Genomic DNA, 14,919 nt, shown 5'->3' on the forward strand with positions numbered 1-14,919 from the left:
TGGAGTCTGTGAGTTATAATTTTTGTTTCTACTGATTTTTCCTTATGGTGACTTTTTCCTTTCTGTTTGATGATCTTTGAAAATGAACTTTTACTTGTTTGATCTCAATTTGTGAAGAGCCTGGGAGCTGATAATCATGCGTACTTTTCTCCGGAAAAGATTTTGTAATTGCTGCTTCTGGAAGCCAGGGGGCACTACTAACCTGAGTCCACTTTGGTCCACTTCTAGGATCCTGGGCTTAAGGCACCAGTCTCCTGTTTTGCTTTCCTACCTCTGGTAGTGGCTTAGTTTTCAGATCCTGGGTATACAAGTGGCAGTGCCCTCTAGATAGTTCTGCTTTTCCAGTTTTGTATTTTGACACTGTTTCTCTAATTCTAGTATACTGTTTTGTTTTTATGTTTTTTGGTGGAGGAATTTTGGAGATTTTCTGTAGCGAAAGAAAGAAAGAAACGAATGATTGATATATATTATGTAGATTTAACAATTGAGCTATCATTTGGTCAATGAGTAAAATTAGCACAAGTTCTATAAGGTATCCTGAGGGAAGACTGGGAGTTCTGCCACTCTGCGGAGTTACAACACTTTCCTGACAATTTTTGCCACTTGGGTAAATGGCCATGGATTATATCCAGGTAAGTGGATTTAAGGGGCATATTTTAAACTATACTTTATCGAATGGAAACGTGGCTTAAAAAGAATATTGCAAAGAAATTGTGTGTATGCAATGTAAGTAATAAAAGCACACAGTTTTAAAATGTGTAAGATCAGATTCGTCTACTCCTGATAGTAGCACTTTATCAACATCATTAGAAGGAAAAAGCAGTGGCAATGGAATCAGATGTCACCCCAAATTTTTTCAAATGTAGATTAAGATTATGGATTATGAATTTATGTAGATTATCTTTACTATTAGTTGGGTCTCAGTGTATATTGTTCCTTGAGATGGTAGTTAATGGTAGTATAAAGCTATCTGATTAGCAAAATATTTAAAAATAAATATTCAGAATATGAAGGTAATTTTCTGTATTTCCTCAATGATGTTAGATGTCATGTATTATTGAACCCCATCCTTTGCAAAAAGAGAAACATTCTTAGCAACAGACAAAAACATACCTATCAGTGGGGAATATAGTGGCATTTCCTGCTATGGTAAAAAATGACTGAGAAAAAACACAAAGAAAAAAATTTGCTGACAAACTAAAGTGCAATCCTATTGGCCAACCAAGACAGAAAAAGTTAAAAAAAAAAAAAAAAAACTCTGAAAAGTTAAAGAAAAAGGTACTTGAACAAAACGCATTATGGAAGCTTTGCTATGCAATTGGATAGAAGCATGGACACTTGTACACTTGGCTTAGTTTATGGTATTCGTTGAATTCTGTTCAGTAATGAAAATACACAGATCGCTACTCTTTTTCTGCACCACCAAAGATGTATCAAAGAAAGCATGTCCTTATCAATAAACAACATCCTTAATAAAAGCAGCGTTTTGTGAAAAATAGATGAGGTCATTTCTGTAAATGCAAATTTAAAAGGTATTCACAGAAGAGTAGAGAGAGTACCACATATGATACTTTTATGTAATAAAGACCTTTAACACATAGCTTAATTTTCAGACACCTTGAGAAGAGAAAGTGACTGTGACAATCTTGTGTACCGTGCAGATATTTGACATGTATTTAGTGGTAAACTGGTTTTCATGAGGATTGGTGGCTTGTTCTCTATCCATTAGTACCATGTTATCTAACGGATGTTCTAAAAATATTAAATTTAGTCTTTCTCTTCAAGGTATATGTGTTAACAATAATTAAGAATCTTACTACTTTTCAAAAGAAATTCGTGCTAGGAAGGGAGCACTTAGAAAGTAAATATTTGGAAGCATTTCTAGAGGTTTGTTTTTTTTCCTGAACTCATTTAAAAATATGAATGTGTCAACTTACATATGTTTTTATAACTACTCACTTAAAGATCATGGAAACAGAGTTTTCTAACCTGTTGAAAATCTTTCTGATGAAGAGCTTTGAAACCATTTGCTAAAAATTTCTAAATGTCATGCCTTCCAGCTTGCTACAAAAAGGGATTGACATTAGGGAAGACGGACATTTATTGGCCACATTACATAAAAAACCCTTGATTGTGGAATTGAAAAACAACTGTTATGGGTTAGAAACTTTAGCCAGTAGACTAGTTCTTCCATTTTTAAAAAATTGTTTCTTGTGAGCCACTAAAAACAAACATCCCAAAAAACTCTTCTTAGGACTGGACTTTTGAATTTCTATATCATAAAGTATTTAACAAGAAATGTAAAAAATAGTAAAGTATATTCAACCCCATTGTTTTTATTAGTGTCATTAGTAAAGTAACATTAAAATTAACTTTAACCATTTTTATTTCATCTTTTATATTTTATGTCTTAATAAAAAAGTAGGGGTGCCTGGCTGACTTAGTTGGTGGAGCATGTGACACTTGATCTCAGGGTTGGAAGTTCAAGCTCCATCTTGGGTGTAGAGATTACTTAAAAATAACATCATTAAAAAAAAAAAAAGTAAATATACGTGTATTGGAGTGTGGGCAAAAATGTTCTTTTTAAAATGATGAGATGCGCAAGTAATTTGGTAGTTCCATTGCTTAAGAAACTATTATCATGAAATATTAATTTCATTGTGATTTAGAATAGCCAGGAAATTTTCTGTAAAATAATTTTTCTTAAAAAAATTGTACAATTAAAATTTGTTCGGAACAGTTAAAGTGAAAAAGATTTAAAAAACACTCAAAATTCTACCAACCAGAGATAATCACTGTTGAAATTTTAGTGCATACCGTTCCACATTTTATTTTCTGTACATATGTTATCTCTTCTTTCACAAACATAGGCTCATACTCTATTTAAAACTGCTTTTATAGAGTGCCTTTATACCTTACAGAATTTTTTGTTAATGAAATTTACAAGAGATTTTGGGACACAAATTAAAATTTAAAGGAACAATACTAAAAAACTACTTCCTGCTATTTTGAGACAGATTAAAATTTAAAGGAACAATGCTTAGAGGCAAACAACACCAGGGCTGAATCATCATAGGCAACACTATGCAGGATTCCAGCATGTTTGATTTAGTCCATAGCCTGTCATTTTAATGTTCTTTATCTAGATTTTAAATGTGTGATTTAACTCTGAAGAGAAATTACCAAAAAAACCAGACTGACTAAATGCTGTGGTTTTCGACTTGCTTTATCTTCGTATGGCCTATGTACTAAGGCAAATAGATAAAGGGAACTAAGATTTTGGCAAGGTTTTTTTCTGTTCAACATTATCTCTGTATCTGAAACTGGTAATATTTGGTTTGTAAACCAGAATTATTACCTTTGTGTAATAGGATAGAAAATAGAACCCAGATAATGATTATCAATGGAGTCACTGTATCTTCAGAATCAGTTATCTCTCAGAGGTGTGGTCCTGGACCCAATCTCATATAACATTTTTTATCAGTGACTAATACTATGAGAAAAGGACATTCATTCACACAGCAAATGAAACCTAGTTGGGAAATGAAAACTAAGAAGCAGAAGTTAAATTCTCAATGACCAGATTAGAATCAAAATGACCCGGAAAATTGGAGAAGTAGTAAGAAGTAAACAAAATGAGTAAAACATAGGGGTGGGCTAAAATAAATAAGGAAGAAAAACAAGTTTCAAAAAGAGGAATGGCTAGCTATTGGCAAGTATAGAAGATAACTTGGAGATTTTAACAAACAGCACACTGACTAGAATCAATAATGCATTGTTTAAAAAGCAAACACACCATTGTGAAATGTATTCTTTACTGAAATTTACCTAAACTCCTGCTTCCCAGTTGAGTGTCATTTGCAAACACTAAGAATGTTTTTTTTACCAGAAAGACTTATTCACCTTAAAAACAAAGGGGAGGAACACAGCTACTTACATGACTGAGATAGTAATAGAAGAAAAAGTAGTTTCAATGTAAGACTGGAGAAAAATGATCTTTTTTCCTACTGGAAGAGACGGAATAAGTGAATAATGATCTTTAAATAGGAATGTATAGTTATAAAGATGAAAGGCTGTTAGATTCAGGCTTTCACTTACTGTAAGTAATTTAAAAGTGGATCAGTTTTACTCAACTTTCATGAAAGAATGAAAGAGAAAATGAAGTTAAATTGTATTAGGAAGGAGCTAATTTAGAATAAATAGGGACACAATAAAAAGGGTTGGTTGAAAATTGAAACAATTCTAAGAACCTGGTAGAATTTACATTGATAGATTTCTACTTCTCTAAAATGGTGAAATGTAATACATGGAGGGATGAAATGCAAATGTTTAATGTCCTCACCAGACCTTAAAATTTTGTGATTTTTGCCTAAAGCTGTAACTAGAATAAATAATTGTGCACCACGACCTGAAAGCTACAAAAGCAAGAGCGAGTATGTTGTTATCAAAATTACTACTGGTTGAGTCAGGAGACATTTTTAAAAAGCACTTTAATCGTGTTGCATCCTTGAATACAAGGGCAATATCGGGAACAGATATCTGATTGCAGACCTAATAAGGGGGGGGGGGCGGGGAAGGCAGGAAAATACAGACAGAATAGTATCCCAAGGAAGTAGTGTTTCTCTTTTTTTTTCTTGATGATGTTACTCTATGCTGCTTTTATTTTTCTTTTTATAACTCTTACTTATTTTACACTAGATATATATTAACTATAGGACGTTTAAAGAGTATAGACAGCAAACAAGAACAGAAACCATATGTGTAATTCCACAACTGAAAGGAAAAAAAAAAACATTTTGATGTATATCTTCTCAGACTCTTTTCTATGTACACATATATGTAAAATAATTTATAATGTATAATTTTAATTTGATATGTATTTTAAACGTTTATAAAAAGGGAACTTTGTAATCTCTTGCTTGATTTAAAATCATGAACATTATTTTCTATAAATATACCAGACCTATATCATTTGATGGTTGTAATGATTTGCATAATCTCTACCTGTGGTCAATTGTGTTTCCAATTGATCACTATTACTGACAACGCCAATTATATCTCCAATATTGCTTTTTTTTCACATTAAAGAGGGCATTGGAACAATGCCGATTATTTATTTAACGCTTATTTATCCTGGCCACTGCATTAAGTGTCAGAAGAGATGTGGTTAAAGCAAGATCTCCACTGTTTAACTTCTAGTCTCACGTAGAAAGACAAATAGAGGAACAGGAGGGGACAACACTCACCCTCTCTTTAGTCTACTAAAGAGTTTAAAGTTGCTGGGTCAGGGGCTGGGTGTATATATACTAGCTGGGAAAAGTTTCTAGAACTGAAATCTCTACAGCTAATAATTATTAGGTCTATGTATAAAAAATGTTAATCCACAACATCTACATTAGTCAGTGTTCAGAAGCTACACAGACAGAAAACCCGACACAGCCCTCAGCTACGTCTGCTTGGTTCCAGGCAGAGGAAACCCTCTCCCCGGGCCTCCCGGCGCCCGCGCGTGCGCGGGAACCATCCTACCCACCGCCCCAGACGACCACCCTGCACTCTTTGGCTTCTTAATCCCCTTCTCCTGGTCTGCGCCAGGCGGTCAAAAACAAAACGTCCACCAGACCACTTCCTCTCAGAGGAGTTCTCCTGGCTGAGTGTGGTTTTGAAGATCAAGTGCAAGGCTGCTTAGCACGGTGGTCAGAGCTAGGGTGGAAAACAAACTTTGTTACATGTGAACTTGGTTGGAGCAAAGCGACTTCTAGGAAGGGATTTGAGTTACGTTAAAACTGCGCGCAGCGTTGTTGTTGTTTTCTTTCTTTCTTTTAAGTAAACATCGTTTTAACTGATGAATAAGGAAGGGGGCTTGAAAGCAAGCAGAATCAGGCAGGATGGTTCCCGCAGGTGGCCGGCCGGCCGCATCCCGGCCTCCTCCCAGCTCGCCCCGGCTCTGATTACAGTTTCCGCGGCACTGGAGGGGAAGCATCCTCCACGCTGCAAACTCTCATCAATGGGATTCCCCTCGTGGGAAATGCCATCTCCCAGCAGACATGCTCTCGGAGGGCCACGCGCGTCGCCGCGACCTCGCGCACTCCGGTGGACGGACGTGTGCGCGCGCCGCGAGCTGCACAAGAGACCCCAGCTTGGCCCCGCGCTCCCTCCACGCCCGGGGCTCAGTCGGCACCACCCGCCGCCTGCCGCCGCGGAGGGGCGGGGGAGATGCCGCGGGGGGCGGGCGCGGCGCGCGGGGAGGGGAAGGGGTTCTCGCGCGATTGGGCGAGGTTTCCGGTGTTGTGACTGAAACCCGTCAATATGGCGGCGATCGGCCGCGGCCGCTCGCTAAAGAACCTCCGAATACGAGGTAAGCCCGCTGCAACCCTCACCCCCCGCCGCCTGGGGCCCGCGACCCCTGGCCCTTGCCTCCCCCTGGCCCTGGGCAGGCGGAGCGATTAGGGGCGCTGGCCGGAGCCAGGGCTGCCGCCGCTGGCCTGCGAACGAATCCTAATTGGAGCTGTGTGTCTGTTTCGTGCAGGGCGGAATGACAGCGGCGAGGAGAACGTCCCGCTGGATCTGACCCGAGGTAACGTGGGGCGCCGCGGGCGCCGGCGAGGGCGCGCTGCTGGGGAGGAGCTGGGGCCCGGGGGCAGGGGGCATGGGCGGGCCCCGCACGGGACCCGCGGGGGTGCGGGAGGCAGAGCCCGAGCCCCGCCTGCTGGCCCGCAGGAGCGGAGCCCGGGGCCGCCTCCCGGGACCCATCCCCCTTCCCGATGCCCGCTTTCCTCGCCCCGCGCCCTTCTCCGGGCCTCTGGGTGCGGCGGGTGCCGGGGAACGCCGAGCGGGACTCGGCGGAGCCGGTGACCCTCTGGGTTGCCTGGACCCCTTAGGGAGCGTTTAACTCCCATCCCGGAGCTCGTGCAGCCATTCGCCCGGAGGCGGCCGGCGGGAGGTAGAGGCTGTTATTTAGGTTGCCGGAGGATGTCTGAGGGAAGAGCGACCACATCCTGCCCTACCCGTCCCCCAGAGCAGAAGCCGGTCCTGCTGGGTTCTGCTGCCTGCGTGACTGCTTTTCTCTTTGCCCACCGCTCTGGGGGACCCGGAGCGTTGATAACTCGGTAGTGAAACCTAGAGTCAGTGACTGTGGCTAAGTGTCTGCTTTACGCTGTAGTTCATTCCCGTTTCCCTTTCCCGGGCGGCTGGGACTGTAGTTGGCAAAGACCGCCCCCTCACCCTCGCTGCAGGTTCATTGTTTACCTTCTGCAGTGGCGATGGGTTTGTTTACACCTTCGGAACTGGGCGAACCCCGGTTGTATTTTTAAGGACCTAATCCTGCTGCTGGCCAGTGTATCTTCTGTTAGGCCCCGTACTGGACTTTTTTCGACAATAGCTGGCTGAAGATTTAGTAGTTATATACACGGTTTTTCTTTTTTCTTCCACGGTAAACAGGATCTGGTCTGCTGATTCCGAAGAAGTCATATTTCACACCGGCTGTAGCATAGAGTGTAAAGTGGTTCAGCTGTACAGAGTCAGTTTCCTTTTTTGAGATCCGAAAAACACTTTAGGATGTTAAAAAGAAAAGTCATAAACATTCTATAAAAAATAAAAAATTTAACCTACGTTCTACTTGACGTAGTGACTTATCTAAAGTATTTGTCAGACGCGGGCTCATTGTTGAGGCTCATCTCTGGTATTTAAGGCATTGTCTAATTTGTTTTATTTTGTATGTCAAAGTGTAAGATAACTTATTAACTAAACGTCTACTTTTCATTTAGCTACAAGAGTGCATTTTTGTAAGAATATTTTATTCTGAAAGTTCAGGGACTTTGTTTTGGGTGAACTAGGCACTGGTGTGAACAGGCAGAAAGATTTCTACTAATGCACTAAATTGGAACATTTTTTCCCCAGCGAATTGGGTTTGAGTGTTAGTGTAGAAAGATGTAAAGCTTTTGACTTTTGTGTAACAGTTTGGAAACTTGACTGTATATATAACAAACACACTTGGAAAATCTGATAAAATATATGTGGGAAAAGATTTTCCAGTAAATTAACAACAACATTCCTACAGGGCTTAACATTAGCATTTGAGTTCTGTAACAGGTATACTTTATTGACTTAATTTCTACATGAGCATATGTGTTTAGATGGAGGTGAAAAGAGCATTTATTAGATCTTCTGTCTTAATGTCTCATTAAAAACCTGTTTGGATGTGGTACTAGAAATAAATTGTATTTGTGCTTTAAATTGAGTTTGCAGAACTTCTGTATATAGTGATTTCTGTGGCTGGTATCAGAAGTTTAGTTTGTATAAGAGCTTATGTGCAAATTTGATACCTTTGATTTACTTCAGTCTTACTCAGGTACACAGATAACTCTGTGTTTGCCATTTAAAATGTTATGCTCCCTGGGCAATTAGTGAACACCTATGTCAATAGGTATTTTCAAGATAATGCAAAAAGTAGAAAATGCTATTTCTGCTTGCCTTGACAAAATATACTTCAGTTTGAAATATACACAGCCAGTTGAACCTGATTGCAAAAGGCGTATGCAAGTAAGAGAGGTTATATGAGATTTATTCCTAAATCCTAAGGAAGTTTAGAATAAAAAAGTAATCTCAGATTCATTATATAGGGAAGCTATTGTTCAAGAAACTGCTATTCTGACAGTCATGTCATTGTTAAAAGAAGATTTGTGGATCTAAAGACGTCTCGTGGATCTAATGTGAAGAAAGTTCAGGAGGAATTATACTTTAGTAATAATTTGAGAACTATAGGCAGTCTGAGTTGCAGCTGAAGGGCGGCTGTTTGTGGATTGGATTACTGTATGTTTTAGGTAAAGTTTGGGTAACAAGAACTACTTGTTTTTAATGTGAAGGCAGTGTTTGCTCTCTTTTTAATTGTTTTTATGTAACCTTTGAGAAATTCTTTGTGTAGCTGTCTCACACAGTTCATTGTTATTCCAAAAGGAACCATCAGTATGTAGTGAAAAGAGATGAGACTGTAAAGTCAAATAGTTCTGGATTATAATCTTAGCTGGCATATCTAATAGGTGATTTGAGGCAAGTTATTTGACCTTGCTTGATTCTTGGTTTCTTCATATCCAAGAGGGATAACTTCAAAGGCTTATTAAGAATGTGAGAACTAGTGCTTAAAATACTCAGCACAGGAGCTGATACTTTTGTGAGTGATGTTAACTAAATGTTAGTTGTCTTCCTACACTATGGAATCAAAATTATATCACATTTAAAATATTTCAGAATTGTTTTGAACATCATAGACTTGTTAATAAGGAATTATGGTATTGAGGCTTTCATTTTTTTTGAGATTTACTATTAATTGGGTATAGTCTGTCTGAAGTAGAGTTTTTGAATATAGCTACTGTAAAGAAATAATCTGTGAGATTACCAGTAAATTAGGTCTAAGCAAAGAGTAATCTATTATGTGCAGTTAAGGTAAAATGTAGTATTTTATTTTATAGAACCTTAGAATTATTTCTCTGACTTCAGAAAATTTCTTAGTAATAATATTTTAACTAGTCTTGCAAGCTTTTTGAGGCTCAGGAGCGTTATATGGCACTTTGGTTTTGATATTGGTTATTAGTGCTGTAGTTCCTTCATACATAGTATGTGTCAACTAAAAATTGTTGATGGGTTAATTTTGATCTAGTTTAGGAACTTCACTGCAGTAGATCTCACAGTAAACTTATTGGTAATTGTTGCTTTCAGTTTTGTTCAAACAACTACTCTACTTAATTTGTGAAAGTCCCTGATATTTGCTATTGATATCATTTAAATACTCTCTCTGTTTTGCATGCCAATATCTATTTTGAAACCAAAATGCTTCCCTTAGTCACTTCCACTGCAAGGATAGCCTGTTTTTTTTTTTTTTTTTATCAGTCCAGTAGTGTTATCTCTTATGCTACTGAATAACTTGAAAAGACACAGAGTATTCTTCCTGTGTACGTCCTTCTTACTATACAGTAATTTAATCATTATGTTCAGAGTGAATTTAAGGACATGGACAAACCTGTATTCTAATGTAACTATTAGAATATAATTTATTTAAAAGTATCGAGTTTTATATTTTTTGATTATCCAACGCTTTTACTTTTCCATTAGTAAGAAGAAAAAAATGGTCTTAGTTGCTGTTTAATACTTAGAAAAGTAGGAAGGTTATCTGAATGATGCAGATTTGAACAGTACTTTTTGTTTCCTGATTTTTTCTAGACAGCAGATTACTTATGTTGTTTAATTGCTGACTTCAGTTAGACAAAACAAACATTGAATGAATGGCCATTATATCCTAAATGCTGAATTAAGTGCTGAAGGAATGAAGATAAGGAAGATGTTATTCTTTTTAGGAGTTTACTGGAATAGACATAATAAAGTGCCTGCAATATGGGACGATGAGTTAAGTAATCAGACTGCACAAGGACTAGAAGTAGCCTTGAGAAGAAAATGATGAACTGTTTGATGGTTAGAGGATTAGAGAAGCTTCACAGAGTGGTTGACTTATAAGAATAGTGAGGAACATAGTGAAAGGAAACGTGGGCTCTCAAGAGAATATACCACACCTTGGGGAGGGTAAAGTCTGCGTGAAGAGGAGCTGCCTAGGAAGCTGCTGATGTAATCTAAGAAATGGTGGGAGACTAGACGAGGGTGTTGGAGAGAAATGAAGGTGAATATATTTTGAAATGCAGTTACCAACTAATTTGTTTTCTTCAGAGTTCAGACTGACTTTGGAGTTCTCTTACTTTGTGCAGAGTACTTATATTTCTTTATTAAGAAGGTAGAAGCTGTCTAATGTTAATTCCGTTTTCTTCTCTCCTTTATTTATTTTTTAAGGTAATCTTTGTGCCTAACCTGGGGCTCAAATTCATGACCCCCAGATCAAGAGTTGCATGCTCTACTTACTGAGCCAACTTTTTATATTTCATACATACTTCAGTTTCCCTGAGTCAGGGAATAAAGCATCTCTGTTCCTTTCTAAGGCTAACCTGGAAAGGCATTTTATGCTCCTGATACTGTTTCTCTAAGATTCTTTGTAGAACTAAGATCCTTTGCTTTTTCATTTCTTCCTTGCTATTGGCTAATTTTTGTCATGTTCAGTAATCATTTCTTGTATCCTTCATATGGGTCAGGTACTAAACCAGGCATGGGATGGTGGTGGGAGGTGTGGAAAGATAAAGACAAAGATTACAAAACAGCTGTTTTTCGATAGGTTCTATAGAAAGAACGGTTTATCATCACTCTGTAGCTTTCTTCCTTAACACTATAGTCTTCTAAGCACAGCTTTCCCCCTGTACTGAAAATAGGTTTTTGAAGGATGCTGGTAATCTCATGCAAAATTCATTGGCATTTTTAAGTTCCCCATTCTATTTTAGTGCTACTACTGTATTAATAGTTTTGTTCCAGGCACTAAAATATGTTATCTCACTTAATCCTTAATAACTGTTTGAAGTGTTCTTTTTATCCCTATAGTGGAGGATATAGCCTTTAAAATTCTGAAGGTCTGAAATTTAGGTAAGTAACTCAGTCAGGATCTTAGGGGCTAGTGAGTGACTAACTGCAGATCATGCACTTGTAGCCACCACACTGTTGCTATTCTTGCAACTATTTCTTCACTTGACTTTTGTGAAATATTCTCCTACTTCTTTTCCTACCTCTCATGCTGCTCCTTCTCTGTTCACTGACTGGTTTTGCAGCTCCGTAAGCAAGTGAACCCTAAGGTTCTGTCCTTGATCTTCTTGTCTCCTATAGTGCTGAGTCCCTGAACAGTCTTTTCACTGATGGCTTCAAAAATCCATGAGTTGAAAAAAAAATCCAAGAGTTGAGATGGTTATGTTAACTATATTTTTATTCAGACCCTTTCTCTTAAGCTTGCAAAACATATTAGCATTTTTTGTCTAGTACTCCTCTAAAAGGCCCAATGTGTAAGACTTTGCATATTCCCTTTTCCCTTTCTATTTACCACCAGCATCCTTCCTAATAACCATGCTAGAGACCTACTGCTTATTGTTCAGTTGCCATGGTCCTCCAGTTTGCTTCTGAAATATCTAATGAATCTAGTCTCTTCATATTCCATTGTCATTGGTTTAGTTCACATCTTTATTATCTCATTTGGATGATGTAAAATCTTCTCGAACCTTTTTTCACTTTCTCTACTATATGATTGCCAAGATTATTTTTCTGAAATATAGATCTGATCTTATCATCATTCCCTTAAGTAAAAAACAAAAACAAACAAACAAAAAACCACTTACACTTCATGCCTCATTTTTGCTCACAGAATCAAGTCCAGATTTCTTAGCTTGGCATTGAAGGCCTTTTATGATTTATTTCAGAATTGTTATCTTCTGTACTGTCTTAATCGTATTATTCTGTCAACCTCTGTGCATAGTTTATCTGTTGTAACACACTCTCTTCCTTCTTTACACACAGTGCTTCTCAAAGAGGATAAGGAGATTTTGCTACTCTAAAGCACCTTCCTCCCCATTCTTGTTCTTTCCCTGTGCAGATAGTGTTATACCCCTGGTTGAGAATCTGCTTTAGTCAAAAATAATTTATTCCTTGTACTTGGCATACATTTCTATTGACTTGAACTTGGGTAGGTTGTTTCCTCTGCCTAGAATTTCATTTTCAGCACTCTTTATTGAAATCCTAATTTTTTAAGGTCTGGGTCACGTGCTACTGCTAAAAATCATTCCAGTGGGAATTCATTGCTTCTTCCTCTACTTTTCCACATCTGTGTTTATTCCTTTCTAAATATCTCTTCCCATTGCCTTAAGTTCTTTGTCCACTTGTTGTTCCCTCACCAGATCTTAAGCTTTCCCAGCATCTGTCATATAATAATAACTGAAGTATTTATTGAATGGCAGAATGGAGAGAGAGATGGGAAATGGAGTAGTATTGTATTAAGGAGAGTAGAAGTAAAAACATTTTAAGTTTGTAGTCCTGAGGAACAATGAGATTGAGGGTGCCATGAAATGAAGAAACTCATTTTGGAAGGATGATAATGAGTTCAGCTTTACACTTGAATATCAGGTGATTAAGTCTATGAAAGATGTATAAAAGGTAGCTGTGAGTACCAGAATGGTTCTGAAGTTGTGATCTGATTGGTTCCTGCATAGGTCATTGAGAGAAGAAGAATGTAAATGTAGTTAGAGTTAAAGACTTGAGTATTAGAGGATGCGCTGATGAGAGTGTCTGTCATAGTGTAGGAGTCAATGACAAAAAGGTGGCCAACAGAAGAGAACAAAACTAGCAAGACTATGATCTCTGAAGCCAAAGGAGAGTTTTGGTTGAAGAGGCGGTGAAACTGTGGCATTGAAGTTGACGTCTGGAATACTCAGTTTTACTTCATCTGAGGATATTGGCTTGCTATTTAACCTCTCTGGGCTTCAGTTTCCTGAATTTCTAAAACGCATACTAAGTTACATGTGTAATAGTGTCACTTCCGTCTTTGTGATTCTCAGCTATCACGTTTCTGGGATATTGAAAGTTTAAAAGAAAGCATTACAGCCTTGTTAAATCACTGTGAGAAGTATTCCCATGAACGGCAATGAATACATGTAGGAGTGATGGTATTTCATAGCACTTTAAATGTAAATTATAGTCAACTCTCAATTTCCTTTTAAGTGATCATCTGCAGTGACTTGCCTCCTCCCCCTCCCAGGTCTCAGGCTACTGAAAATAGGGCTGTGAAAAGCACAGTGGGGTGAGTGAATGGTTTGCATGCCTGTGTATCTGTACCTCTGACTATCACCAAGCTAAATACAGTCCACTCTCATTTACCTGCACTTAATAAAAAGGTGAATAATGATGGAAGAGTGCTAAATTACATAATCTAAATAGCATTATTTATATGTGGTTTGGGAAGATTTTGTATGCTTTCCTCCCCTGCAGTAGATTGATGTGTCTTTTATGTGAATGATTAGCATCAATTTTTATTTCCTGAGCAAATACTATTAGAATAGCAAACATAAATAGGCTAAAATATATATTAGGTAATCCACATATGAATAATTGAGAGTTGACTGTTAATGCTTTTTGGATCATCCATTGTTTTGTATTATCTGTGCTTTTTTGTTAGTGTGGCCAGGTTAAAACTGATGAGCTACTTTTATTTTATCTCTACAATGAATATACTTTAAATATTATGCAGATGCCAAACTAAGTTGAAAATAATTGTGTAAAACTAGCTAAATATATGTTCAGAGTCACAGGATTGAAAGAGAACCTAAACCCAAGTACATTCTTAAAATTCATTCTTTTATTAAGTCTGGTCCAGGGGCGCCTGGGTGGCTCAGTCGGTTGGGCGCCCGACTTCGGCTCAGGTCACGATCTCGCAGTCCGTGAGTTCGAGCCCCGCGTCGGGCTCTGGGCTGATGGCTCAGAGCCTGGAGCCTGCTTCCGATTCTGTGTCTCCCTCTCTCTCTGCCCCTTCCCCGTTCATGCTCTGTCTCTCTCTGTCTCAAAAATAAATAAAACGTTAAAAAAAAAAAATTTTAAGTCTGGTCCAGACAGATTGCATAAACTGAGCAGAGCACCTGGTAATGATGAAATTTCTATAAAGTACAATGAAATTGAGGATATGCTGAGACTTCAAAATATCTTATTTATGGATTCAGTTGAGTTTATTAAGAAATACAAAAATAGTTTTTTAATTACCTGGATTTTTAAAAATTTGGCTCTTTTAATTACTTGGCCATTTTTTACCCCACTTTGTTGAAGATTTAGATTTATAGTGGTTTGTTAATGTCAGTCAGCATATTTTTGATCAGTATATTATATAATTGTGTTAGTAAGTGTTACCGTGAATCAGGAAGGACAATTCTTGGCTTCAAGTTTATATTACGGTTGGGATATACCTATATCAGGGCATAATATAAGATAATAATATTTGAAGAGCCTGTCAGTTGTCCTTATAAAGGA

General features: G+C 38.1%; 1 protein-coding gene across 6 annotated transcripts in view; it reads left to right on the top strand.

Annotated features, from left to right (window-relative positions):
- Positions 1–6,297: 6,297 nt before the first annotated feature.
- RICTOR (RPTOR independent companion of MTOR complex 2) overlaps positions 6,298–14,919 on the top strand; it is a 119,212-nt gene continuing 110,590 nt past the window's right edge. For 4 of the 6 annotated variants that reach the window (XM_042996179.1, XM_042996190.1, XM_042996182.1 and 1 more), the window contains exons 1-2: positions 6,298–6,355; positions 6,527–6,574. In XM_042996179.1, the coding sequence (XP_042852113.1) occupies positions 6,307–6,355; positions 6,527–6,574 (97 nt within the window). In that variant the 5' untranslated portion in view covers positions 6,298–6,306. Of the gene's footprint in view, positions 6,356–6,526; positions 6,575–6,645; positions 7,107–14,919 lie in introns of those variants that run through there. The other 2 variants (XM_042996203.1, XM_042996205.1) reach the window with 2 other exon arrangements.

The sequence above is a fragment of the Panthera tigris genome, chromosome A1, assembly GCF_018350195.1.
Source record: "Panthera tigris isolate Pti1 chromosome A1, P.tigris_Pti1_mat1.1, whole genome shotgun sequence".
Classification (NCBI taxonomy): domain Eukaryota; kingdom Metazoa; phylum Chordata; class Mammalia; order Carnivora; family Felidae; genus Panthera; species Panthera tigris.